We start from the raw sequence: 27,185 nt of genomic DNA, 5'->3' as shown, positions 1-27,185 counted from the left end.
TTCTCTCTCTCCCACTCTCACTTTGTCTCCTGTGTGCGCTCTGCCTGACAATGCACAGCAGCTGTTTCCTGGCGCCTCTTCATCTCCCTCGCAATCGCATAAATCCCCTCATACACATGCCGTTAGAAATCCGAGGAACCAAAAACAACAACACAAAGGAGGGTTTCCTTCCATCCCCACAGTATTGATCCACCCTTCACTCATCTGCCGAGAAAAATCCTCAATCTCTTCTTCCGACGCCAACATGACACCTAAAACTTCCTATTTCCCACCCCTCCTCTCACGTTCTATTTTCTCCTCGTCTTGCCCGCTCTTGTGATGCCAAATGTGTGTGTGTGCCAGTGTTTATCTGGGTATGTGTGTGTGGGGGGGGGGATGACAGGCACAGTCTGGACAGTGAGAAGGAGAAGTGTGCGGAGGAAGGGTGCATGTGTGTGGTCACTCACATTGCAGGCATGGCAAAGTGGGGATGAGAGCAATGAACGTGAACAAGACAGATGGGGAGAGGACTGGTGGAAAAAGAAGGAAGGAACACTTGAGTCAAGTGTGAGGGAGGAGTGGAGACTGTGTGTGGGGGGGGGGACACTTCCACTAGAGTGGACATGGCTAAAGAAAAAGGAGATGTGCGAAAGGCTAAGAACTATTTTCGGTTCAAATTGGAATAGTACAAAAGTCTGAAGTCTATGCAGTGAATTCAACCACCGATGAGGTAGTAACAATCGAGATTCATCCGAAATTTAAATATAACTGCACCTTTTATTGTGAGCAGCCAAAGGCCAAACACTCTATGCTGTCTCGTCAGAATGTTGTTGCGCCAAACCAGTGAGGTGGCTGAATTATCGCAGCAAAGGACGAGTGCTAACTACCATAGATTTAGATTGCATTATTTGATAGAAACATAACTTTTGTGTAAATAAAAAAAAGTCTTGGCTCGTTGAGTTGAGTTCATAATAAATGGGAGTAAAAACAAAAGTTTCTCATTTACAATTTGTTCGGGGTAGGTTGTGGAAATATTATTTTCAAGTACCCCTTACCATTACTTTTAGTACACAATCATGCAAAATTCTTGTCGGAACAGCCTCACACGACAGATAATTAAAAATTAAATAACATTGGTAGAATCTTGCAGGACAATAAAAAGGCTTTACGCTGGACGTGTGTAGCTTGCCCAACATAAATCATACATAATCCAGCCAATTCTCGTGCTGTGGTTTATATATAGGTGCGATAGATCTTTCTGTTGGTTGCCCACTCGGGCAGAGGCGATCAGGCCAGTCTGCTCCAGAGGTCAGCCTCTCCTCAAAACAATACTCCCCTGAAATTTGTGATTGCTTCTGAAAGAGGTTATTATTACCTCCAGCAGCCCAACTGTTCTCTTCTCTGGCTCTGTATTGCTGCACTATCTGCTCAACATTCTCTGCCAGTCGCCACACAGTGGAAGCTCATAATTTGGAGTGCTCAAAAGGTTGTATAATTTTGATACTGAGCAACCTTTTCGAGAGGGCTCCCAAGTCACTCCAAAACTTGGAATTTGAATGTCAGCGTATGATGCAGAGCCAATAAAAATTGCAAGTAAACGGATCAAAGATTAGCTGTGAGTGTGTGTTTTGCTTTTTCTTTAGCTGCTTTGTGATGCCACCATAGAAGGGGGCTAGGGATAGTGAAGAAAAATGTGAGGACAACCGTCCATTCGTTTTCTATTCATACTTGTGCTCATTAAAGTGCCACCGACTTGCCTATATACATTTTAAAATAGATATTGTTATGAAAACCACATATGATATTATTCACTTTAATGTCTATATGAAAAAAAAATGGGTGGAGAGTTGTCATTCATGCACAAAGTTGTGGAAGTCTCACTCGACATCCCAGTGGCAGCCATATTGCCTAGAACGTCATTTACAGATGTCATGCTGGGACAGTCGCCATTGAGAAGACGCTCTGCCCCCTGCTATGGGAGACGAACAACAGAGATTTTCGGATCTTTCCGATGCCTCTTCTGACACAGTTGCTCTTTTTGAAGAAGAGAACATCTCACAATTGAGTGAAGTGACCAGGGCCATATTACCCTATCGTTTTGAGCCATGATTAGATGATATGCAGATCGCTTCTAACTAACAACAGACTCCCCGACAGTATGTATGACAGTATGTAGCATAGTCAAGACCCATTTGCCCAGACACCGGTGGCCGGTGGGTGAGAAAAGCTCCTTTTTCCTCCTGCATGTGGCTAAACCACCTCCCTGCCCGATCCACCTCCGTGGCAGCGATGAACAATGCCCCCGGCGAGCAACGATAACACCGCTGGCGAGTGAAGACAATGCCAGCGAACAACAATTCCGCGGCCCCGCACATCGACACATTTAGCACCCTGACTTACGTAATATATGAAGTTATTATGACGCGGATCTGTTGTTACGTTCTGAGAGAAGGATTATGTCGTCGGATGCGGACGGAGCTTTTTATTCATCCTGCTGCTATCGGTAAAGTTGTTCGAGTTTGGTGACTATTCGTCTAGTTAGCTAGTTAGCTTGTGTTACACGCTATTAAATTGTGTTTGTACTTCTATTTTATAGTTTAGTGTTGTATTGAATTGTGTGTGTGATTAAATTTTCTTAAACACAATACAACTGCTTTGTTATAGTTTGACCAAGGGGATTTATTACAAATTCACACATAACATGTGCTATAATCTGTGAGACAAATGAGTCCCCCCCAACTATTATTTTTCATTATAGCTCTATACACACCTACCTGTCCTTTGCACCTGTGCAATCAATTTTTCACGACAAACCGGGTCTTTTGGAAACATGTGAAGAGTGAATCCATCCTCCCGAGTTTTTGAGCAATATCCAGTAATACAACGAGATGGCGTTTTGGCTAATACGCAGGAAAAAAAACAGCTACTTTCCCGCCGGTAAAACTGGTATAAACACACGAAGCCGCCAGTGTGAGTGTGTGGGAAAACGTCACTTCCTGCTTCTTCTCCAAAACGAATGTCTCGAGAGCATTTTCATAGTGGGAAAGACACAAATCCATATACGACAAGATCATGACATGTGGTGAAAAAACGGATGGGTCCATTCTGGATGCCTTTTTTTTCATTAAAAACATACTAAAACTCATTCACACTTATGGACCAGTTAGGGTCTCTAATTAAGTCATCATAAATGTACAAGAGGAGAAAATGCAAACACCTCAAAGGAAGGCCAGGTTGAAACCCAGAACCTCTCGACTGCGAGGTAGACATGCCAACCCCAAACCATCATGCTACTGACAATTATGTTTTTAATATATAACATGATACCATCCCATTTTCATTATCAAAACGCACGTCACACAACATTAAACATAAAATTGCCAGTATTGTTAACAAAGCGACCGTATTATTATGGCAACAATTCAACTCTGAAATGGATTTCTATTTTCAGTTTCCCAAGGGAAGAATTGTATTGAAAATATGAAAAGTCAGTTGTTGTGTTTTTGCATTACCAAGAGCAGCAGGGTCATCTTCCCTCCCACTCACGCCCACGTGTGCACGCACGCGACTCACCTGTGTGACAACGTGGTGATCTGTCAGCGACCATCAATGCGGTACAAGGTCAGCAACAGAGGGAAGAAATTCTTGACACTAATCTCGCCTGTGATGCATGGGCCACTCATACACACAAAAAGAGAGCGAGGCCTGCGGCCAAACGGCCATGTTCGCGCACCCCTCCGCAAATCTTGCTCACGCGAGTTTACACGGCGGCTAACAAAAGTGACTCCGTTGACTTCTATCATGTCGCTGTCAGCACCTCGCTTGCTTTCTTATCGAGCTTGCGGTGATGATGTGGCACTGAATTTAAATTACAGATCCTCCTGTTTGGTTTCACCACGTGTGACGCATTCTTGTACTCATCCATTTTCATGTACACATCACTAGCTGTCCATCTGCTTCTGGATAAACTCATTTAATACGCTTTTTGTTCTTGAACACCCAGTTATATTGCAGGTTCTTCCACTTAGAATTCATGGAGTCGTCTGAAATTTTCATCATAGGTGCATGTCCACTGTGAGAGAGATAATTTAAAAAGAAAAATCCATAAATCACGGTATATGATTTTTTTTTATCAATTTGTTTGTGTAATACAGTATTATCTTGGTGTATTACCGAGAGTCACCTTGGAAACGGTGGTCCCAGCTCTTTTCAGGTCATTGACCAAGTCCTGTCATGTAGTCCTGGGCTGACTCCTCACCTTTCAAAGGATCATTGAGACCCCACGAGGTGATGATATCTTGCATGGGGCTCCACTCCGATTGAGATTGACCATAATGTTTAGCTTCTTCCATTTTCTAATGATTGCTCCAACAGTGGACCTTTTTTCACCAAGCTGCTTGGCTATTTCTCCGTCGCCCTTTCCAGCCGTGTGGAGTTGTACAATTTTGTCTCTGGTGTCTTTGGACAGCTCTTTGGTCTTGGCCATGTTACAAGTTTGAGTCTTGCTGATTGTATGGGGTGGACAGGTGTCTTTATGCAGCTAATGACCTCACACTGGTGCATCTGATTCAGGATAATACATGGAGTGGAGGTGGACCTTTAAAGGCAGACTAACAGGTCTTTGAGGGTCAGAATTCTTGCTGATAGACAGATGTTCAAATACTTATTTGCAGCTGTATCACACAAATGAATTGTTAAAAATCATACATTGTGATTTCTGGATTTTTCTTTTTAGATTATCTCTCTCACAGTGAACTTGGACCTCCGATGAAAATTTCAGACCCCTCCATGATTTCTAAGTGGGAAAACTTGCAATATAGCAGGGTGTTCAAATACTTATTTTCTTCACTGTAAATGTCTAGTATGCAGGACATTGTAAATATTTGCTTCCTCTTTAAAAAACGTTTTAAACACAATCTCCCATCGTCGACCCAGTGTTCTAAATGTCACATGTATATTTCATCCGTGCCCCGACGACTCAAACTGTTACAGTACGTGTTAATTAGCGTCACGTGTAACACATTTGCCCCAAGAGGAGGCACACAGTTAGTTAAATGAGTGTGTGTGCGTCTTCGTGTGTCTGTGTGCGTGGTTGGGTGCCTGCGGATGTGTGTATCCCGACTCCTGAGGGAGAGGTAAGAGTGTCCCTAAATTGGGCTGTACTTCTGGGGAGAGACAACACAAGTGGAGGAAGAAGCTTGAGAGCTCGAGCAGAGTCAAGTGGAAAAGAGAAGGGGATTAGTGGGGAATGCTGGATGGTTTGTGTTTTTAGGGAAAGGGAATATGAAGTGGATGTGGCCAAATTGGGGGCAGGGGAATTTACTTTGAAATTATGAAAATAAGTGCACATTTGACTAGTTTGTTTCACTTACTGGGTAACTTTATAAGTCCCGTTTTTCCTGTGTTGCCACCCTGACATGAAATCACGGAAAGGAGTGGGGGAGTCAAAATATTTTACGCCTTCGGAGGTAGTATCGGAGGCGAGATCCTGCACAATGATCCATCAGTTTTAACAAACTGGGATAGTGAAGCAACTGTGCCCGTGTTCAGAATGGTGAGACAGTGTCCTGCAGTCACATGGATGACGCCAGCATCTGCTGCGGACAGACGCAGGGAATTGTTCCGAACACAAAAAGGGGCAGCAGAAATGAGTGTCAGGTGTTTTATTATTCCAGAATGCCCTTCGAGATAAGTGGTGTCCTACCCTGCTCTAACACCACCTAAAAAGGCGGAAAATTGTCATGTACGAGACACATAAAAAAGGCAAAAAAAAAAAAAAAGATGGCTTCAAAAGACAGTGTAAAGGGCAGAATAACCATAAACGGAAAGCTGCCTGCTTGTCAGGGAATTCTGCAATGGCACAAAAGGGGTGTAAAGTTCCACAGATGCTCCACACTTCTCCTGCCTCATTGTGTCGAAAATAATTGTTGCTGTCTGTTAACTATTTTCCATGAAAATCAGCAAGTTCCACATGCTTATCAAAGCATACTTCAATGAAAACACACTTTTTTAAAGGTATTTCTTAGCACTTGTTCTCAGTCCCAAAATGTTGGGGACGGCTAAACTGTGCTGAAAATATATCTGTGACATCATTGATTCATTGACTTCGGCTCTACAACTGAAAAAAATCTCAAGTCATTCAATTTTGCATTATGACAAAATGTGGTACCACACTGAAGGTGTGGAACTCTAAATTCAGAATTTTTAAAAATACATTAAACCATTTGTGGGCAGCGTCCCATTTTTGGACATCATGATTTTCACACATTATATCCTTCAGTATATCAAAATATTTAAGTGTTTTAATCTGATTCTGATTCTGGTTTTTGGGACAATCTCCTAAAAAAAACAAAGAACCCTCTCGCGGGCAGCGTCCCATTTTTGGGACGAGATTATAAATTAGTGAAGTTATCATATAACTTAACCATAAACAAAAAACGTGTTATTTCCTTGATTGTGGCCTGTTAGGAGACTTTTATCTTAATAAGGCAAAAAAATTGCCACCCTGCCCATGAATGGGTTAACGTGGAAGTATTTCTAATTTCTAAAAGTTGGGGAGTTCCTGAATTCTGTGATTTAAAACCCCATACAAATCTCCTGCAGAGCAGGTCTGCAAACATCCATCCATTTTCTTTCTCGCTTATCACCACGGGGGTCCGAAGAGTGCTGGAGCCTATCCTCGCTGTCAACTGGCAGGAGACAGGGCACACCCTGAACTGGTTGCCAGCCAATCGCAGGGCACATCGAGACAAAACAGTTTCACTCACAATCACACCTCGGGGCAATTTAGAGTGTCCAATTCATGTTGCATGTTTTTGGGACGTGGGAGGAAGCCGGAGTGGCCGGAGGAAATCCACGCAGGCACGGGGAGAACATGCAAACTCCACACAGGTGGGTCTGGAATCAAACCTTGGACCTCAAAACTGTGAGGCCAACATTTCCAGCTGGCCCACCGTGCCGCCCCGGGCTGCAAACACTGAACGGCAATATAGCAGAGAACTCTGTGGTAGTGTGATTGCCGGCTACGTGGAAGGGCACAATGCAACAATATCCCATTTCACTGGATTCTGTGAAAATGGCACAGGCGAATAAACGCCTCATCTACCATTAATGCCATTAATGGGTCTAATGCTACAAATTTGGGGGATCTGTGTAAAAAGTGTGTGCTTTGCAGTACGCTCTCACAATGTGTCTATTTTTGCACAGTCCCGGTTCTTCCACAAGGCCCAAATGTTGCGTACTTGGAGTTCCCGACTTTCCTCAATTATTTACAGTTCCCTGTCCTCCTCTGGTGCAATTATGTGCACTTCCCTCCTGCCCCAAATGTCCTCGTCTAGACCACCACCACACTGTTTATCAACTGTGAGGTCCGTTTTGCTGTCCATTATCCTCATTGGAGTACATCACTCTGTTTATCAGCCATGTCAGTACCTCATCGGGTCCACTTCCTCTCGTGTTTTATCTCATCTATAAGCGATCTTGATGTACTTGCTGTCAGAGAGAAAATCTGGGGAGACTTACTCCCTTAAGGCATTTTGTCCAACTACGTGAGGTGCACGAATATGAATCCGTCCTGACACCAGCTGGTGGAAGCAGGGAGTGCAGTTAGGGGTGGGGAGGGGGACTTTGAATGAGGGCCAATTTGGCAGGAGAGAAATGTTTCCATGTTCTCAGGTAGGCAAGCCCTCATCCTGTCCAAAGTATGCCCAGAATTTCTGTTTGATGGCTAAATGAATTTCTGGATGTATGAATTGTCGCAAAGGGTTCTGATCATTTTTCATCAAATAAGAGGTCGGATGTGGCTATTTAAAAGATTTTACTGTGGCTTCATTGGTAAAATAAGAGGACGGGATTGGGAGGGTATTGTAAAACGAGCAGGTCCTGATGATCGGAGGGCGGTGAAGAGTGAAGAGCGGAAAGAAAGATGGAAGGGGAAGTAGAAGTGCAGCGGTGTAGAGGACAGCCTGACAAATGTTGGGATATGGGATGGGGGGTTGGGAGGCGGTGCGTTCATTCCAAGGTTTGGCAGCATTCCAGGCTGTCTGGCTCTGATTGTAGCGGCCTCCTGTGTCACCCCCACCCCCACCACCTCCATCCCTCCCTCTTACCTCCATACTGCCGGGACCCCTGAGCTGGCTTTTTGCTGCCTGATCGAGACTTTCAGAACATGGGTCACGAAATGGGATGCTTGGGAAGAAAATTGTCTTTTACCTTCTTTTTTTCCTTCTAAAATTCCCTGGAACTGAGAGTCTTTACGTAAAGGAAACTTCTCGATTGTGGTTTGACACATTTTTCAGCCTCGGTGGAAGTGGAAAGCGACTGGAAACATTTCTTGTGGGACAATGGAGGGAATCAAATTCCAGTGATGACCACTCCCTTAAATTCACAGTCATGAGTCTGCTTGGAGTGATGCTTACTGTGCTTTCACAACCTTTATCGGGTTCTGTTTCGGGTGGGAGTAGGAAATGAGTCGTCGAGCTTGGCTAATAGAAAAAGCACTGATTCTGTTTTAATCAAATTAGATAAAATCATTCAAGTTTGCTGCATATCCAAAATTTCCCCCCCTACTTTGTTGACCATGAAATTACTATTACAATTTCTTCAACTTCTCACACAATAATATTAAAACTAGGATTGTTTGCCCCAGATTGAGGTTAGGACGATGATAGTTTCATCCCTTAAGGTTTTCCATGAAAGAAGGATTGTGTTTCTTATTAAAACCAATTTATCCCCCCCATGACATAACTAATTCCAGAGCGAAACAGTTTTCTTTAGTCTAAACCAATAGCATGGTATTTTTTTTCTTCCTACAAAAAAATTGGGTAATAAATCATTTTGTTCCTGTGATGTCACGGACTGTGAAGTAATGGGAACACTCATATATGCGGGCTGTGTGAGTCGCCAACTGTGTTTTATGGTTGTTACGCAAGACGGGTGTTTTTCATCGCCACAGATCACGTCGCAGTTTGGGCACTGACATACTCATTATCATGATGTCAGGAGGAAACGGGGTCATAAAATGACTACTCTCTACATACACGTACATTTACTGAAGCGACCTCGGCAATTTAAAGCTCAACAAAAACTATGGGGGGAAAAAAACTGAAGAGAAGTGGAAATGCAAATGATGGCGATGAGGCAGTTAAGCGGTTGATGTGTCTGTCTCGCATGCCCAGGTCAGAAAATTTAAATCGACAATTAAATATGCTTAACAAAAGAATCAAATGTAGACTACATAACTGTAGTTAGCTGCCTATACAGTTACTGTGAAGAGACTCACCTCACAGAATTGAACAGCTAGTACCTAATTTGTCATTTGTTACATTGTTACTATACAGACATAAATTTGTTTTTACAATCAAGTGTCAAAAATCATCACGCATAAAATTGACTTATTTTCGGTAAACCTCCTTTGTGTCCATCGCTATGCCCTTGTTATCAGTGTTTAAATGTGTTTTACATTTATATTACGTAGTGGTAAAGTCCACTTATACGTTATGCATATATAACAGTTGAAAGCTTACATTTTGACCATCCATCCATCGATTTTCTTAGCCGCTTATCCTCACACGGGTTGCAGGGAGTGCCGGAGCCTATTCCAGCTGCCAACGGGGAGGAGGCAGGGTTCACCCTGAACTGGTTGCCAGCCAATCGCAGGGCACATAGAGACAGTTTCACTCACAATCACACCTAGGGGCAATTTAGAGCGTCCAATTAATGTTAACTGTTTTTGGGATGTGGGAGGAAACTGGAGTGCACGGAGGAAACCCATGCAGGCACGGGGAGAACATGCAAACTCCACAAAGGCGGGTCCGGGATTGAATCCAGGACCTCAGAACTGTGAGGTCGACGCTTTACAGCTGGCCCACCGTGCCACCCACATTTTGACCAATAAAGTTAAATGTGTTATGCTTGGTGTTGACAGAACATTCTAATAGCTACTGTCCAAATTGAAAGAATACATAAAACTGAGCATCAACTTTATTGCTGAAGTCATTTTGAAAGTTTTGGGAAAACAAGAAACAGGCGCTGGGATGAAGAAAAACGTTTGTTTTTTCAAGCACTGCTATTTTTTTTTTAATTGAAATTGACAGCACAACCAGTTCAGTTCAGTTCAACCTACCTCCTGGCCATTGACAGCTGGGGTAGGCTCCAGGATAAGCAGCTAAGAGGATGGATGGATGGACGGATTGTGACAGGATATTAAATGTTACTTGGCCAATTATGCTATGAGGCTAACATTATTTCAATTGAATTAAACGGCAATTAGTGTTTATTCATTACAAAGTCAGAAAAAGAATATGCTCCCCGTTTGTTTTCTTTTAAAATCATTCAAACAGTTAGATATGGAAAAATATCACGGGCAGAATGTGGTACAGATGGAATCAGTGTATAGAATTGAAATATTTTGCTTCTTTCCATTGTATTTTTAAAAGGTCTAATGAAAGTCACAGACTCTTGATCATTTTAATTCAATGTCTATTATTTCCTATGGGGAAAATACAAAGAAATCCGTTTTTTAGGGTGTGTGAACACACTCCTCAATTGTTGTAAATGTCTTGTGCTCCAAACTACTTTGCACATGTTAGTATCTGTACCTAATTATGCCCCTCTCGGCCCATTGTCTCCCCCTCTGTCTCACCCTGTTTATTCCCCCACTCCTGACCTTACAAGGAGAGGCGGGGAGAGAGGTTGATGTCATTGAATGAAGAATGCAGAAAGAATCCAGAGAGAAAGGGGATCAAGGGGGGAAATCAAGAGGAGGGGTCTGACTGGACAGTTCATACACATGCAGAAAGGGGGAGAGAGAGGGAGTGAGGTGCTGTTTACATTGTACTAACACAGGTCCTGAGCCAAAGTCAAACGAGAAAGAACTTGTTTGAAAGGATGCTGTCATTCCTTATCCAGCCTGAAAAGTACAGGGGGAGGGTCTAGCAGCTGGAAAGAGGAAGCTTGAGCAAAAGGGAAACAGACAGAAAGGGAGAAGTTACCATTACGGGGAAGTGGAACAAGAGGAACAAGGCAAAGAGAAAAGATTTGGAATTAAAAGGGAGGTGGAAAAAAACACTACAAGTGCGTTACCAGGGTGAGTGCCTCTGATATTTGGGTTTGCCCAAAAGATAATGGTGTGGGCTTTTTAGTTTTATGGGTGTTTGTTTTTTTTTTTTTTTTTTTTTTAGGACACGCTGACATAGATTACCTAATAAGGGCAACTCTTGTGTCAGTTTAAGGATTCTGCAGTTGTGGCATACAAGACTGGAATGTGATAAGACAACTGCGGGTGTTGTCACTTTTAGGTGGCAAGCCATGTATAAAATAGCGAGGAGCATTTTACACTATTTAATGACTTGAATATACCTCTTGGTTATTGCTATCCCGCTGAACAGCTCAGAAGAGCGATTTTCTTTGCCAGCTGATGGACATCCAAGATAGAAGGGCGGATATGCGGAAGCACTAACCGAGCAAGAAAAGAGCAAAAGTTGACTTTTGCTAGCTTAGTACGCTAGCTACGGTGCTTTCAATGTTTTGTTTAATTCAAGAAAAAGTGGAATTATTTAATCGGAGTCCCTTTCGCCACCCTGCTCCAAACTAGCTTGGTCAGGCTCGGCTGGTAGTGGGCGTGCTGGTGGTCCACTCAGTTTAGCAAACCGGAGTGACAGCCCAGCCACGATTGCGTGGAAACCGGCGGGGCTGGCAGGTGAGTGGCGGCTGCTGTGATTCAACTGTCAGATAAGGATTTCTTTTTTTAATTAATTTTGAGTACACTGCCGCCTCCATAGTTTATATGTGAAATTAGATACATCACGCTAAAACCCGATTCGATTGTCTTTGGTGAAGCAGGCTTTTAATTTTAAGGTTTGCTCTTTGGCACCGCAGGGAGAGCTAGCTTGTCTGTGCCTGTGCCATTCGCATTGTTAGCCAACTGTAGCTTTGAAAGGCATTACTATCTGCGCATAATGTACCCTAATCAGATGTTGTTGTTGTTATTTACGTGTCTGTGACAAAAATGTGTTGTAAATGGTTTTCCAGGTGCTTTTGTGTTTACCAGTCACCTATGGACATTGTGATGATGAGTGGACGTTTTAATGAACTCCAAAGCTTAGTTAAACGGCTCATCAAAGCAACCTCCAAATATTAGCACCCAAGCATGCGGTCTCTCTCATTTTATTATTTTTAATTTGCAAACATGGCCTCTTGGGGAAGGAAGCAGTATAGGGGATGACGTTAGAATTTTTTGGATTCAGATTTGGAAACCTTTATCTAACCAGGACATAAACACCAATCGAGAGTAAGGTCCTTTTTTTCAACGCTGATTTAAATATGTTGGCGAAGCACAATTTACGTCATAACGGTAAGCTGTACATAAAAGAACACAGTATTCTGTTAAGTATACTTAAAAGAGCACAGTACAATAACCAAACCTGGACTACTGTCCATAGACTACCATTCTCCCTGTATGGAGACCAGTAAATAATATTGAATAAATGTACAAAAGGCAAGGACAACAAAACTACAACAAAACAGTCTAACAGACAAGAAATATAAGGTGAGATATAATATAAATGTAAGACTATATAAGAAAATAGTAATTGTGTGACGGAATTATACTGAAGTGGTACAAAGACACCAAGGTCCACCACACCCCAGGCAATTGATCTTCGCATACGTAGCCAACTTTCTCCAAAGGAAAGCTGCCATTCCTGCTGTTATCAATGTTTTGATACATATTTACTGTACTGTATTTTTATTGAACCACAAACAGCATGTCTCGATTGTCAAGGAAGAAGTGAGTTTCCATGGCTGCTGTTGTTTTATAAGAATACCAAGAGACAAAATATTCAAAAAATAAAGGAGGGAGTGTGTCTAGCAGGCCTTTAGGAATGATTGCCCATGTATTGATTGCATTCATGCATTTTGGCAATAAAAACATGAGTCTACGTTCTGGTTTTTAGCTACAGATAGATAATTATAAATATAGTTGAGTGTTCTTGTAGAACACAATTGACACAGCTTGGGGGCAGTTGGCCTGATCTTCCACTGTACCTGCGGTCACACTTTTTGTTGTGAAACCTCATGTGATACATCGTTAAATAAAAAAAATGACTGTTACAGCTGCAGCATTGCGCCCGCAATTCCAATTTAAAATCATTCAATCAATTTTATTTATGCTGCCTCACATGTTGATCAGCTGCTGACTTCCAGCACTGTCCGTACCAATCTTAGCCTGAGGAAAAGTAAAGCATTTCGATGTTCCAGAAAGAGAACAAAAGTGTAAATATTTATTTACCTACTTACTTACCGATTTATTTGTGTGTATGTATTTATTTATTTAAAATACTTTTAGATTTTGCACATTGTAGACGGTGGTGTGTGCATTGTTTGTTTACTCCCAGTCACAATATTGTGGAAAATGTTGAAAAACAATCAAATTACAACATTTAGTACCATTTAGCTGGATGTTTGACAATATCAATAACATGAACACCCATGTTTACAGATGGAGAAAAATGTCCCAAGCCAAGGCTTTGTTGCTAAAAAACTAAAGCGAGAAACCAGTCGTGGTTTAGTCTGAGGTCATTTTGGTGCTTCCCGCTGAGAGGATTATGGTGTGTGAATCGTGACTGTATGTGTGAGACAAATGAAGACGTGGAAACGATTTGTGAATGGCTGAATACTGTATTTGGCTGTTTTACTGGGAATTTCTATTTCAATTGCACCCTGGACAATTCGAGTCACACAAGCTCTTTACAGGTTTAGATTACTTGGTGTCCTTTTCTGTTTTGTCTATCAAGAGTGTTGAAACTTTGGTTTGTCCCAATAGTGCATTGGGGCAAGGCTGTTTGGTTGCTCGCTGGTTTAATTATTCATCTCAGTGTGATCAGAGGTGGAGCACAGCAAGAATGCTCAATGGATGTCTAGTGACCTGTAAGATTGCTTCTCCAAAGGCTTGTCTGTTCCTGCATTAGTGACCTAGACACACGTTCCCTTAAATGGCATTGTGCTATTTTATGTCACAACAGTAGAGATTATATCAAAAACACACTGATGAGCACTTTTACTATGAGACAATGCACATGGTCAGAAATACATGTTTGGTTTTAAAAATAAGGATGTTTGCGTAAGCAGAACAGGCATTCACGCAAAGCCAGAGAGAACCTCTCACCGGAAGACTGCACCAGTACTCGGCATCAACAAAAGCGTAATTCAGCATGTTATGGGTTAAAGGTTTGGCTGTGCCAACTGGAGATTGTTCAAAGGCTTCAAGGGGAAGACTGTGATTCGCAACAACTTGATGTCTGTATTGGTGAAGCTTTTTTATTATCCGAAGGAACTTTAGCTGGGGATATAAAAAATAGCCAGGTAGCAATTTTCAGCACTACTCCAATTTCAATTGGCGAGGCATGCATACAGAAAACGATAAGCCCAAGATCCCAAGTGTTGATGGCCTCACATTGTACATTGTCCAAATGACACTTGTACTTAATTGCTAATTCATACAACATTATATGAAGCAAAATTTGTTCTTTTACAGGGGTTGAACATCATCTTGGAATTTTTGAAGAATGTGGGCAACTCCTCTACCGCATTACATACTGTAGGCTGCGGCTGAGTGCCTCACAACTAACTAGTTGTGAAACTTCCCCCTTAGCACACATAACCAGGCGTATATGGTACCTCAAAGCAGTTTTCTTTGGTTCGAGCCTACGTGGGACCATAAAATGCTGATTATTGTTCTCGAAAGTGTGTACGTTGCAACAATTATCCAGCTCTGCAGTTCAATCTGTGTGCTCTTTTTAGATTCTACATGGTAATAGTGTTTTATTAATTCTCTTCGCCTGTACAGTACGTAGAAATTCAGTCATGTCAAAGGTATGCCATAGTTCAGCTAGTTAATAGCATGCAATTTTGGCTACAGTTCTGCGGTAAGCCTTTGTAATGCCATCTTAAATTGCAGCTGTAAAGGGGAAATGATAGTGTCATGCCACAAGTGACGTCTTTCAGTTCAAGAGCTTGGGGAGCTGCAGAAAAAAAATAAAATGATTGAATTTAGCCAAGGCCAAAGAGTTCCTCATTTGGATATTGCAAAGTTTAAGTCAGCACAGATGGAGTGATGTTTTTTGGGGAGGAGAGGGGGGGGGGGGTACAGAAGGTGATGTCATTGTGCTGTAATGCAACATTTCGCCCCACCGCAAAGGTTCACTCTCACATCTTAAGGCTCAAGTTTCAAGACAGATTAGCTGCGTTGGGGTAGAGAGTGAAGTTGATGTAGTGAATATTAGCATGCTGACCCCCTCTGGACCATACTCAGGAACACATGAGACATAATTGACATGGAATATTGAGAGTACTTATGGCACTTGTCTCTTTGAAAGAAGGTATCACAGGTACACATTCTTTACCCACTTGTCACACTACACTATAAAGTAAACCAAAGCACATGTATTTATATTGCGCATTTCATGCACAAGGTAATACAATATGCTTTACATGCTTAACAGCATTTAAGTAGCAATAAATCCGGTTCTGTTAAAAGCCATCTGTTACTACTTTAAAAATAGCTGCAAACAATTATTTTACTTTTACCTAAGTATTTTACCCTTACCTCAAGTGCAGGTCCATCTGTACAGCCATTTATATACGTTTAAAGAAGAGAAGTGACTGAAGTAGGATTGAAACAACGGCAGAACATATGTTACTCCAATTATATTTTGAATGTACTGTCCTTTTTTTTTAGTTCAGAGTAAAACAAGTGAATATTTGTTGACATGACAAACACTCGTTTTTATGAAATTGACATTTTTATAGTAAGTCCACATTAGAGTCACTCTTTGGAGGTCAAAATAGACCTCTTATGTAATATATCCTTAATACAGTGGTTTTGGGGTTGTTGAACTCGGCAGAAAGAGTGACTGACATCTAAGTACGTAACTATCTCTTGTCATTTCATTTTGAACGAGTGGGCATTAGTGTCAAATGTAGTGCAGACGAGAGCCCTGCACAGAACTCACACAGAGCCGATAAATGGATGAGGTCTGATGAAGAAAGTACCAGCAGTTGTCACAATCCCTCAAACATACTACTTAATTAGGTATTACTTAAAACCCTGCAAATAATAACTCTTATAAGTAAAAAAAAAAAAAATCTGTGGCTATACATGCACTTTAGTTTTTCAATATAGAGTAAAGCTAATTTATTTATATAGCGCATTTCATACACAAGCATTTTACATGATTAAAGGCATTCAAATACCATAATTTCTGGCCTACAGAGTGCACCTGATTATAACCCTCACCCAGTACATTTGTAAAGGAAATACCATTTGGTACATACATAAGCCGCACCTGTGTAAAAGCCGCAAATGCCCACATTGAAACACAAGATAGTTTCAAAGCCGGTTCACAGAGTTTTCCAAGTTTTCATACTTTATCTTACCTTAACCATAGAGTTATGTGTATTAATTGCAACAACTGGTAGCACAAACAGGGCTGGTTTAAAAAAAAAAAAAATAGCCATGGCAGCTAAACAGTAGCAACACGCACAGCACTAACAGGGCCGGTTAAAAAAAAAAAATTATATATATATATATATATATATATATATATACCGCTAAAAATAATTGAGGCACGGCAGTAACACGCTAGCACAGCGCTAACACACACCTAACGGCAGGTTTAAAAAAAAAAAACATACCGGTAAAGCTGCCTCACCGCATAAACCGCAGGGTTGAAAGCGTGCGAAAAAAGTCACGTCTCATAGGCCGGGAATTACGGTACATAAAAACCTTTTGAAAAAGTACAATTAAAACAGCTTTTAATACAAGAAATATCACTGTACTCCAAACGAAAGAAAATAATCCAGTTTTTAATCTGGATTTGAAAATATTCAGATTTGAGTTGACGTCACCTCTCTTGGCAATTTATTCCACTTTCTTGCAACATGATAGGTGATGCTGCTTCACGGTGTTTGCTTTTGACTTTACACTCCATTACTGTCTGCGGCTGTGGAAATTTCAATAGGGACGATAGATTAGATTGGGAGATTCCGCGTAAGTAAATGCAGCCTGGTTCGGCTTTCATGTCAGGGAAACTCATTATGCAAGACTTCTAGAGCGCTCTGGGAATTTTTTGTCTTGTCAGAACTTGAAGTGTAGCTTGTGTGTGTCGACCAAAGAATTGCAAATGGCATACTCTGTGTTCTTTTTGATGTTCTTCCAGGTTAAGGTCATTGCACTGCAGCAAAGTAAAAGGAGCAAAAACTGACAACTCATCACTTGACTGTGACTGGCAGTGTGTGAAGGAAGGCTTTCATTCGTATGTGAGTGGAACAACGGGCCTTTTGACAAAAGGGCATGTTTGAGACAGGTGGTCTTCAGGGAAATATATAGATATTGCGTGGAAACTCTCTAAAGACATTGCAATAATTTCAACGTTTGTTTAACATCAAGCACGTGTGAGGTAAATATTTGAACTGACTCGCTATTTATGACAGATCTCGCATGGCAGTGTTGGCTATAGATTCACGACTCAACCGGGACTGTGATTGACGTCGCTATAAACAACTAAGTGGTACATTTTGTAAACTGATTTCTGTGTAAGCCACATCTGCTGTGTACACAGTCCAGTGCTAGTTCAATGTCTGTCACGCCGCCGTTGACCATTTGCAAAATCTCTTGAATTCATACACTCTGGACGACAATTTTTTTCAGGTCGTTGTAGGTTTCTTTTATGTGGTTGGTTTCCAGAATCACTACGTAATGCACTGTGATTTTGAATGTGTGTGGCTTTAAAAGGAAGGGGCCTGGCCTGGTGAGAGAATTGGGAGTGAGCAAATGAGAGTGGAATCTGTTGTGAGCGTAGGTTTACTTCTGGCTATTAACTGGCTGACTGTGAGCCAGTCTGCATTTTGATCGCCTGGGTGTCAGTTGTAGCCAGAGCTCATGTGTGAATGTGCTCCATGTGTATTTTAGTCATTCCTGAAAATTTATTTAACATCTGTTGAGTGTTGTGTAGTTTCCTGTTACCATTTAGCACTCATTAGTCAAAAAAAATCTTGTGTTACAAGGCAAAGTTTGAGGTACGAGTGAGATTCAAATACACTGCCACTAGATGGCAGCACCGGACAAGACATGCCTTGTATCCTGCATTTTACAGTTTTAATAATTTTAGATTTAATTCAAGGTATTACTGTATTTATTAAAAAAAATAATAAGAATACATCATGTGAAGTAAAGGAAATTATATTCTTTTCTGTCTCATATCTAAATGTAGTGTGGGATTATCCTCAGGTCAATTTTTAGAAGATGGAGAGCTCAAGCAGCAGCAAGCCGGTCATGGTGACGTCCTCCCTCAACTTCAAAGTCACCACGCCATCCTTTTACAACCAGCCAAAGAAGTTCGCCTCGGTGGCCCCGCCACGGCCCAAGAGCACGACTCCGCCTTCCGCGCCATCACCAACGCCAATGCCTGTGGGGACAGGCGTGATCGGACGTGTTGGAGATCTGCCCCCGCCGCCCCCCTCGCTCTGTGATGGTATTTGAGATTTTACGAGTCTTTAGACCAGATTTATGACATTTAGATTGCCTGAGTGAATCAGCGCAGATTCAGGAGATTGTGACACGAGAGCAAGATTGGCGACTTGATTTTGGTAAAACATCTTGTAACACACCTCCATTTAGGAGATCTAAGGACTGAAAAAATCAATTAGCAGGAGATTGCAAGCGTTTACTTCGGAGTTCACAAAATGAAATTAGGTGGGCTGGTGTAATAGCCACCTTCCCCCAAATTATCTGAGAATTTGAAGTAAGACAGGAGACAACAAAAATTTCCTTAATGTCAAACTTTTTATCGCCTTCTTAACTTGACCCTTTGTCACATGGGTACATGTTCGTAATGCTCATATGTCACACATTGTTACAGAAATGTCACAGTTTTAGCTTCTGGCATCATCTTGCATGGCAAGAGACCATACCAAAATAACTTTTTATTTTGGTTTGTAGAACTGAGAAGTGGTTTACAAAGACATGAGATTGATCACTGTGAAGGATAGTAACAGTGTATATCCCAAAATGGGAAAGAAATTCACTTTTGAGGGCTGAATTTGAAGTAGACCAAACCTTCAAATAGCCTGATGACAAAAACAACCTTCATGTGCGGCCTCGGAAATCCTGCCTCAGTGTACGTTGACACAATTATGTCACTTGACTGTGTCCTTGAACTTGGTTCTTGTAATATGCGATTTGATTTTAATTACTCAAACCTCCATGTTGTCCCCAGATTTCCCACCCCCTCCTCCACCTCCTCCATTGGATGATGACTTGCCGGCCCCTCCCCCTGAATGCCAGATCATACCACTGGCCTCAGAAGCCCCCCCGCCGGCCTTCCCGGCTCCCCCACCCGTAGCAGATGACCTTCCCTTACCTGCCGCCCCTGAGGATAGTGCCCGTTTGACGAGCTTCCCCACACCTCCTCCTCCTCCTCCACCGCCTTCATCCACCGCCAGTGGTACCGGTTTTTCCAGCGGTGTTGGGCACATTCAGGTAAGCCAGGACTGAGCCATTCCCAAATCCAAACTTGATGAAGGGCATATATTTGGGCCATAGCACAGGGAAAAAAAAATACAGATAAATAGTATTAAATAGAAAATACTCGAGGGCAGAAAGTAGGTCAGAAATGATTAATCAAATATCTTTAATAAGGCAATTACCCCAAAAATGTACACTGCACTGTGTTTTGAAGCTTCACAGTGATCTTTTTTATAAGGACTAACATTACTGCAGACTCACATTCCACTCTGTAAAAATGGGTAGTGAGTCAGATGGAAAAGAAGCGAAATGACAAAAACGTTGGAAATTTAGAATCAACGTGTCTTTTGCGAAACAGAACTAACAACAGACTACATTTTCATTTGCTGACTTCCAATTGACACGCCAGGCCAGGCCCTTCCTTTTTAAACTGCACAGATTTTATAGTGTGGACCGTAAGACTGGACAACAGTAATACAGTAATTGCACATTTTGTTGTTTAACAATACTAAATTTATTTATATCCAATTACTTGGTTGTAAAATCAATTCTAAAATTATTCGGTAGTTGCAGTCTGACTGGTAGGTAAAAAGAAAATAACAGAACTCAATGAGTGGGTTTACTTGTTTGCGTCATTTATTTATCTACTTACAGTTGTTAATTATACTGTAGTTGTGGATGGCTTTGTTTCTTTGGAACTGAAACAAATTATTTATATAAATTGATTGAGCAATTATCTGCTTGCATATCTAACAGTTTTCATATATTTGAATTGATCTCAGTCAGGTTTAAGATTTATTTCCTGAGAATTATTTCAGGGTGTTTTTTATCTCGTGTAATGATGACAAATGGCAGATAACTGAATAATCACATTTTACTGACATTCATTTGTAAGCCCCCGATAAAAACAAATTTTTCGCTGTTATCATTAAGCAGGGGTCTCATATTTCAGTGGGGGTTTTTTTGTTGTTGTTTTTTTTTTTTTTTTTTACTCTCGCTATATTTTGAATATGTGGAACGGCCCTTTTTCTTATTCCCTCACAATAATGATATGTATTCATGTTCTGTATTTTATGTTTTATCCTGGTACTTTTGCACTACATGAGTTTTGTTCCCTTCTACCATCCTTCTCTCACAGAGGCCTGTGACCAAGCAAACAAGCTTGGATAAGCAGATCAACTCTCTGACAGACATGCTTTCCGAAATGGAGACGCGGGGGCCCTTCAACCCTAAGGTACAAAAGCAAAGCTGACGTTTTAAACCTGATTAAACATACTCTGTTAAACACAGTTAAGGTTTTACTGAACGGATGGTAATAATGACACTGGACAAAGATTCAGGGCGAGGAGGGGAAGGAAACAAAAGCTACTCGGTCAGTGCAAATCGTTTGGAAGTGTGTCAGGTCTGGTTTTATGAGTTTCAGTTCAGGTGGAAAGCTCAATGATAAGTGAACGACACAAACAGCACATCAAGCTGGCTCAGAAAGCAAAAAAAGCTTTAAAAAAGGGAAAAAAAGAGAGACTTGCAGAGAGCATTGCTCACTGAGTAGAGCATGAGAGTGTGATGGAGCCAGAATGTGCTGCCAAAGACTCAGATAGGTCCATAAATGGACTGTGTTTAGTCCAAGCGGGAGATGCACGATTAGGGCAGAATAATGTTTGCTCCAAATCTGCAAAATAAATGTCAGAAAGCTGAAGCCATGCTGATAAGCTCCAAACATTAGGTGTACTGTTTGGGTTATCAAAGCCCTTCGTTAAAAACTGTTTTGTCCCGTCGCCTTATATGACCTTCAACTGGTGAATATTTGCATTTTTAAAGCTCCCTGTAAAGGGCTTTTGAGTTTTGTTTCTAAATACATTGATTATACATGTAGACATGTTTAAATATCATTTATGAAAACGTACAAAAATTACAAAAAAGCGTCCACTATTATCTAATTTATGGATGTTGATGTTAAATATATTAAGTGACGGTCCAATTTTAGGGATTATATCACAACAAAGAATGGACCAACTTCAAACTCAGAAATGGTCAGTAAAAACAGAACAATACGAAATATTTTCCTGGAGGCTTGGGTTTAGCCTTTGAAGTTGGAAATAGGGCAAATGAAGTGAAACAGATTGATTTTGGTCAATTCTTTTTCAGAATGAGAATGCTTGAAAGATGAGGATGCTGTTCGTATGGCACATCTTAAAGCAGGGATCAGGTTCAGTTAGAGATGGACCTGGCTCAAGTTGCAAGCCAAAAACAAGAAAGCAAAGAAATCAAGCACATTTAATTTTAATTTAAATAAGCATTGTAAATAAAACTTTTCTGCTTAAAGAAATTTGTGTAGTTTTCCCCTAATTGTACTGCTGTTTTTTTGCATGTTGGTACGGTTGTTAACAACACTCCTCTTTGCAGTTTTTCAAATTTGGATGTATTAAGTTTCACTTTACAGGCAACTTTTTTTTTTTTTTTTTTTTTTTTGCTTAAAAAACCTGAAAGGTCTCCTTTGCTGTTTTTTTTTCCACAGTTGCCCAACCAGTATTCTACAGCACCATCCCCCAAACCTGCCGGTCCCCCACCAACAGCCCCCAAGCCAGCCCTCTCTTTCCTTCCTCCTCCCGAGATGGGAGACCGCCCACCTCCTGCGCCCTGGGCAGAGGAGCTGAAAGCTCGGACGAACCGACAGGCCAACCACGACTCGCCACCACCGCCAGTCGCCAAGTCCCCATTTGGAGCAAGAATAACCACTTCGTCTTCGTCACTGGCAAAAAAACTCAACCAGAACCTGAACCAGGCTCCCTATTCAGGAAGTAGTCCGCAGAAAACGCCCCCTGCGTCTGTCACCAACAATTCATCCCCAGTTCCAGCCTCTCCACCTGCACCTGGAGCTCCATCTGACAGTATAACCCCCACTCACACGAAGAGTCCTCAGTTTGTCGGTCAGAACCGAAACCCGCCCGCTGACATTTCTCCTCCCCAATCCAAAACCATGGCATCACCTTCACCCTCCTCCTTCAATCAACCAATGAAATCTCCCCCTGCATCCACGGTATGTAGACATTTGTGTGTGTGCTTAATATTAGAGACTGCATAACGCAAATATCCACACATGCTAACATAAACTTCTCCTTCGCCTCTGTACACTGTAGTATGTTACTCCCAAGTGTCCACTTTGCTACAGCGGTTCCCTCTCAAATGTCCTTATTGTGGCCAAGAGCCACATGCCGAGTAGTAAACACAGGACACACTCATCCTCCATTTTTGTTGTGTAACATTTAGAGTTCTTACGAGAGCATTGCAGCTCGGAATTTGCTATTTCCTGTTTTGCAGATCAAGGCGAATACAACAAAATTAAGACAAAAAACCACCCCGAAAAAGATTTTGCAATCATTGATGACATTTTCTAAACTTGAAAGGGGGGAAAAAAATCGACATTCACTTGACTGTTTGTGTGTGCGTGTGTGTGTGTAGCCATCACCCCCTGGTCCAGTGTTAACCTCAGGAGGAGGCGCACCACTCAACATGAGGGAAGTGGAGGAACTTGAGAGAATGACTAAGGACTTTATTAAAAAAATGGATGCTCACCCACCTGTTGGCCCTGCCCCACCAACTGGTACTGAATTAACATCAAGCTACTTTACGCCACAGTTATCTTTATTGTCTCTTAAATTTTTTATGCGTCGACTGTCATTGTAGACGTCTGCGGCAAGTGTGGCGAGGCGCTCTCCCGCACTCAGCCGGCCGTGCGAGCCATGGAGAAACTTTTCCACTCCAATTGCTTCTGTTGCATTACATGCCATCGCCCCCTGCAGGGCATGCAGTTCTACGACAGGGATGGCTCTCCTGAGTGCGAGGACTGCTACATGGTGAGAAAATCTCATCAAAAGTTGAGCATTCTATATGCTTGATGTGCTAAATGGTATCCAAGTATTTCTGTGCCTATTTTTATTGAAGAAATGAAAAACTTAAAGGAAATGTTTATAAGACTTCTCTTGCGCTCACATTTTTCCCAATAAGAGGCAAATCATGCATGCGTTAAGCTATTTATTTGGCACTCCTGTTGATGTTATGGGTCACCAGTGGACACTTTTGAACAAAATGTAAAAAACGTTAGAGGCACAATCTTGTGTTAATGCGTGCCATGCTCCCTGTGCTCCTCATCAGAATTCGCTGGCAGTGTGTTCCCGATGTGGGGAGAGGATCACAGATCGTGTGCTGAAGGCGGTGGGTCAGTGTTTCCATTCCCACTGTTTCCGCTGCAGCACCTGCTCTTGCATCCTGGAGGGGGCGCCCTTCATCACTGACGACAACAATAACCCCTACTGTGTCCAGGACTATCACAGGTGCAGATTCTTGTTTTTGTCATAAAATTCAATGTGATGCAAAATAAAACCACCAGTGAAATGAGCAGCTGCGCAAACCAGCATTGGAGTCAACCCTCGTTAACACCAATCTGTGTGTGGAAATGTCACTTACCTTAACCTCTTGTTCATTGCAGGCGTTTCTCGCCGCTTTGTGTCAGCTGCAACGAGCCCATCATTCCGGCACCAGGAAGCGAGGAGACAGTTAGAGTTGTGGCTCTGGACAAGAACTTCCACCTTAAGTGTTACCGCTGCGAAGTAAGACGGGATTCTTTAACATAGAGTGGAATTTCTCATGTAGCCCCAGCTGTCTGTAAGGTGTTTATTATTGGGGAGGCCTTCGAAATTAGGTCTGAAGAAAAGGGCAGTTTGTTTTAAACAAACACATCCAGGGTTACTCGAGCCTCTCCCACCTGACTTAGCACAAAAAGGACTGTGTACAAAAAGACAAAAAAAACAACAATCACATTCACACTTCTGGACATTTTAGTCCAGTGATTTCCAACCTTTATAGAGCCAAGGCACATATTTTACAATTGAAAAATCCCTCGGCACACTAGCAAAAGTAAATCTCACCAAAAATGGATCGATTAATTACTGTATGTACTTCCTGCCATCTAATAGAAGAGGATGTTTTTGTTCTGTCTGTCATTGTGCCTCACTGGTATAAATAGATGAATAAAGATACATTATTTCTTGGAATACATTTTTTTTTTTTTTAGCAGTTACATAAAATTTGATAACTTCCCACGGCACGCCTGAAGAGCGATCACGGCACACTAATGGAACCCTGCACAATGTTTGGGAATCACTGTTTTAGTCAACAGTGAACCCAACCTGATTTTTGAAATGTGCGAGGAATCCGTAAATAAAACACACAAGCACAGGGAGAACGTGTTTGAAGTCAACATAATGCTATTTATACTTTTCTCTCACAAATGGATACAGCAATGTTTATATTATTATTTTTTCCAATACTAAATAATCTCTTGTGAAATAATAACATGACTTTTGTTGAAAAAAAAGTAGGTTAGCAACTGGTAAATGGCATGTAAAACTTGATTATCTTTTATACTATTTTATGTAAGGAACAGTAAAGTGGTAGCTGGTAAGACTTTTTATTTTATTTTATTTAGCCAACTGGACTTCAAATGCACTCAGGACTAAACTTTTTAATATGCTTTTGAATGAAAGCGTCTATAAACAGATATTAAAGGTGACCCCAATTTTTTTTCTCTGGGGAAAAAATGGGCATTTATTTGAGATTTGCTTTTGTTTAAAATGAATGAGGAATCTCCAAAGTTCCTTTTCAAAGAATAAGTTAATGTACAGGGGGTCCTCTGTTTCCTTTGCTACAGTGATGTAACCCGAATTTGTACGGAAATCGGAATGCACTGTACACGATCTGGAAAATAATGGGGGGTATAAAAAACTAAAATACTTGCACATTAGGCCAAATCTGAACATTTTCACTTTGTCACATCAAGTCATGGCGGTTTGGAGAATAATGTTTTTGTGGAGATTCTTAGCCTGTTTGGGAAATCAAGTTGATTTTGGACTCCGTTCTGTTCCACAGGACTGCGCTCGCCCTCTCTCCATAGAAGCGGACGAGAATGGCTGCTATCCCCTGGATGGTCGCATCTTGTGTATGAAGTGCCACGCCAAACGAGCCAAGTAGACGGCCCAGTGAACCTTCTCCCCGCCCCTCCCCCGTGCCCCTTCCGTTTAAATCTGAACCAAACCCAAAAGCACAGGTTCCATTCAGCGCTCGGCCGTCGCAATACAGGGCTTAGTTCAGTGTTCAGTGTGAATGTCTTGCGTGAAAAAGGGTGCGTTTTGCATGCTGTGCTGCGTCCTCTCGTCCTCGTTCGATCCACTTTAGTGCAGAGGTAATGTACTGCACCGCCACAGATCTCTTCCTGTAGACTAAGCCTTTTCGATGTCGTGTGTGTACCCTAAAAACGCATCTATCTTGCACAGACCGCGTGGATCATAGAACAGTCCGGTAGCCCCGGGGAGCAGGATGCTACCAATTCAGAGCGCTCACTCTGCTGCTTTCATTGCCTGTGAGGATCGCGAGCTGTAGGTTCTCTCAGCTGGAGCCTTCTGTTTGTTCTTTGCCACTTTAGTTTGGCTGCTGGTTGAGGAGATTTTAAAATTGGTAAGCAGTCGTTGTGTCAGCATGTAATATCCTGCTCGATAACACTCGCGGTAATTGAAACTAGTTAAGAGTAGAGTAAAGTATTAAACACATTCCGTATGGCTACACAAGCTGCGAACAAAGACCCCACGCAAAGCTTTACCAGCACAAATTCCATTAAGGGGATCTCATCATGTAGCTTAACGGTGTCGTCACCAGCATGCCTCCAAACAGGACCTCTTATGTTTGGTGCCACTTTGACTCGAACGCTCAAGCACACGATGGTAGGCCTTGTCTTTCTGTTGCATCACATTAGAACCTATTTGCTTTATCCAATATTACAATATATGGACAGTGTTTAAATTCCTACCTAAGTCTGCTGTCCTATCATTAGGAATGACCTTCAAGACTTTTAGGTAACATGTTTGAAGCATAGTGACCAAATATTTAGAAGCTGTATAACTGAAGTGCTTGGAACCCTCCCCCATAATTTCCTTTTTTTTTTTTTTTTTTAAACCTTGATCTCCTCTTCAGTTAAAACACTTCCATTATCCACCTTTTGTACTTTCTGTATTCTTTTATCACTATATTGTTTAGGACTTCATTCCTACCGTGGCGTTGTGCCTTCACTATTGCATTCCGGCGTTCCCTTCCAATGGAAGCCGGTTTACATCCATAGACATTTGTTCCTCACCAAGTCTGGTGCAAGAAAACATGCCAATCGTGACTCACCATTGCATGCTTTCTGTGTACTGTGGGTGCTGGTTTTTCTTAAAGTATTATACGCTTTTCTGCACCAACAGCTTTAAATGCCTTTGCGTGCTCAAATACAGTACTTAAGACTATGCCTGCGTACATCCAGTGTGACGTTGCCTTGTCCTTTTTGTATAACTTTTTATATAAACTGTTTGATATGTGTGAATGTATATGTTTCAAAAACTATTTAGCCCCCGTCGAGAGAAAATAAATCAATAAAATGCTGCTGGATGTCTTTGATTGATTTCCTAAACTCCACTGGCCATTTCTATATGTAGACGTGCACAATGTTCTGTGGACACGTGACACCCACAGAAGTCTTTCCCACCCTCCCCGATGACGAAAATGCAGCACGCTGTTAGCGGACCCCACTCGTATATCAGTCACCACCAGTCATGAGTTGCACCGATAATGACGACGATGTTTGTGTGTGTATCTG

The 27,185-nt window shown here is 41.7% G+C and overlaps 1 protein-coding gene across 3 annotated transcripts; it reads left to right on the top strand.

The window, feature by feature from the left end:
• Positions 1-10,799: 10,799 nt before the first annotated feature.
• Positions 10,800-26,981, top strand: zyx (zyxin). Of its 3 annotated transcripts, XM_061819747.1 has the most exons (11): positions 11,202-11,677; positions 17,196-17,295; positions 18,266-18,509; positions 19,254-19,516; positions 20,640-20,735; positions 22,017-22,538; positions 22,961-23,102; positions 23,186-23,355; positions 23,654-23,832; positions 23,988-24,108; positions 25,427-26,981. In XM_061819747.1, exons 3-11 carry the CDS (start codon positions 18,281-18,283, stop codon positions 25,526-25,528), a joined length of 1,824 nt encoding a protein of 607 aa, XP_061675731.1. In that variant the 5' UTR covers positions 11,202-11,677; positions 17,196-17,295; positions 18,266-18,280; the 3' UTR covers positions 25,529-26,981. The 3 variants fall into 3 exon arrangements, with proteins under 3 accessions (XP_061675729.1, XP_061675731.1, XP_061675730.1); XM_061819745.1 differs by lacking the exons at positions 11,202-11,677; positions 17,196-17,295 and adding an exon at positions 10,800-11,065; XM_061819746.1 differs by lacking the exon at positions 17,196-17,295 and having other exon boundaries at positions 11,203-11,677.
• The last annotated feature ends 204 nt before the right edge of the window (positions 26,982-27,185 follow it).

Source organism: Syngnathoides biaculeatus, chromosome 5, assembly GCF_019802595.1.
Source record: "Syngnathoides biaculeatus isolate LvHL_M chromosome 5, ASM1980259v1, whole genome shotgun sequence".
NCBI classification, from domain to species: Eukaryota; Metazoa; Chordata; class Actinopteri; order Syngnathiformes; family Syngnathidae; genus Syngnathoides; species Syngnathoides biaculeatus.
The sequence above is the reverse complement of the archived record's forward strand: the minus strand, read 5'-3'. Positions and strand labels throughout refer to the sequence as shown.

Excerpts from the sequence above, each read along its gene's own strand:
- zyx (XM_061819745.1), top strand. The coding sequence starts at position 18,281 with ATGGAGAGCTCAAGCAGCAGCAAGCCGGTCATGGTGACGTCCTCCCTC. Across the intron at positions 22,539-22,960 it reads AATCTCCCCCTGCATCCACG|CCATCACCCCCTGGTCCAGT; the intron begins GTATGTAGACAT and ends GTGTGTGTGTAG. Across the intron at positions 23,356-23,653 it reads AGTGCGAGGACTGCTACATG|AATTCGCTGGCAGTGTGTTC; the intron begins GTGAGAAAATCT and ends GCTCCTCATCAG.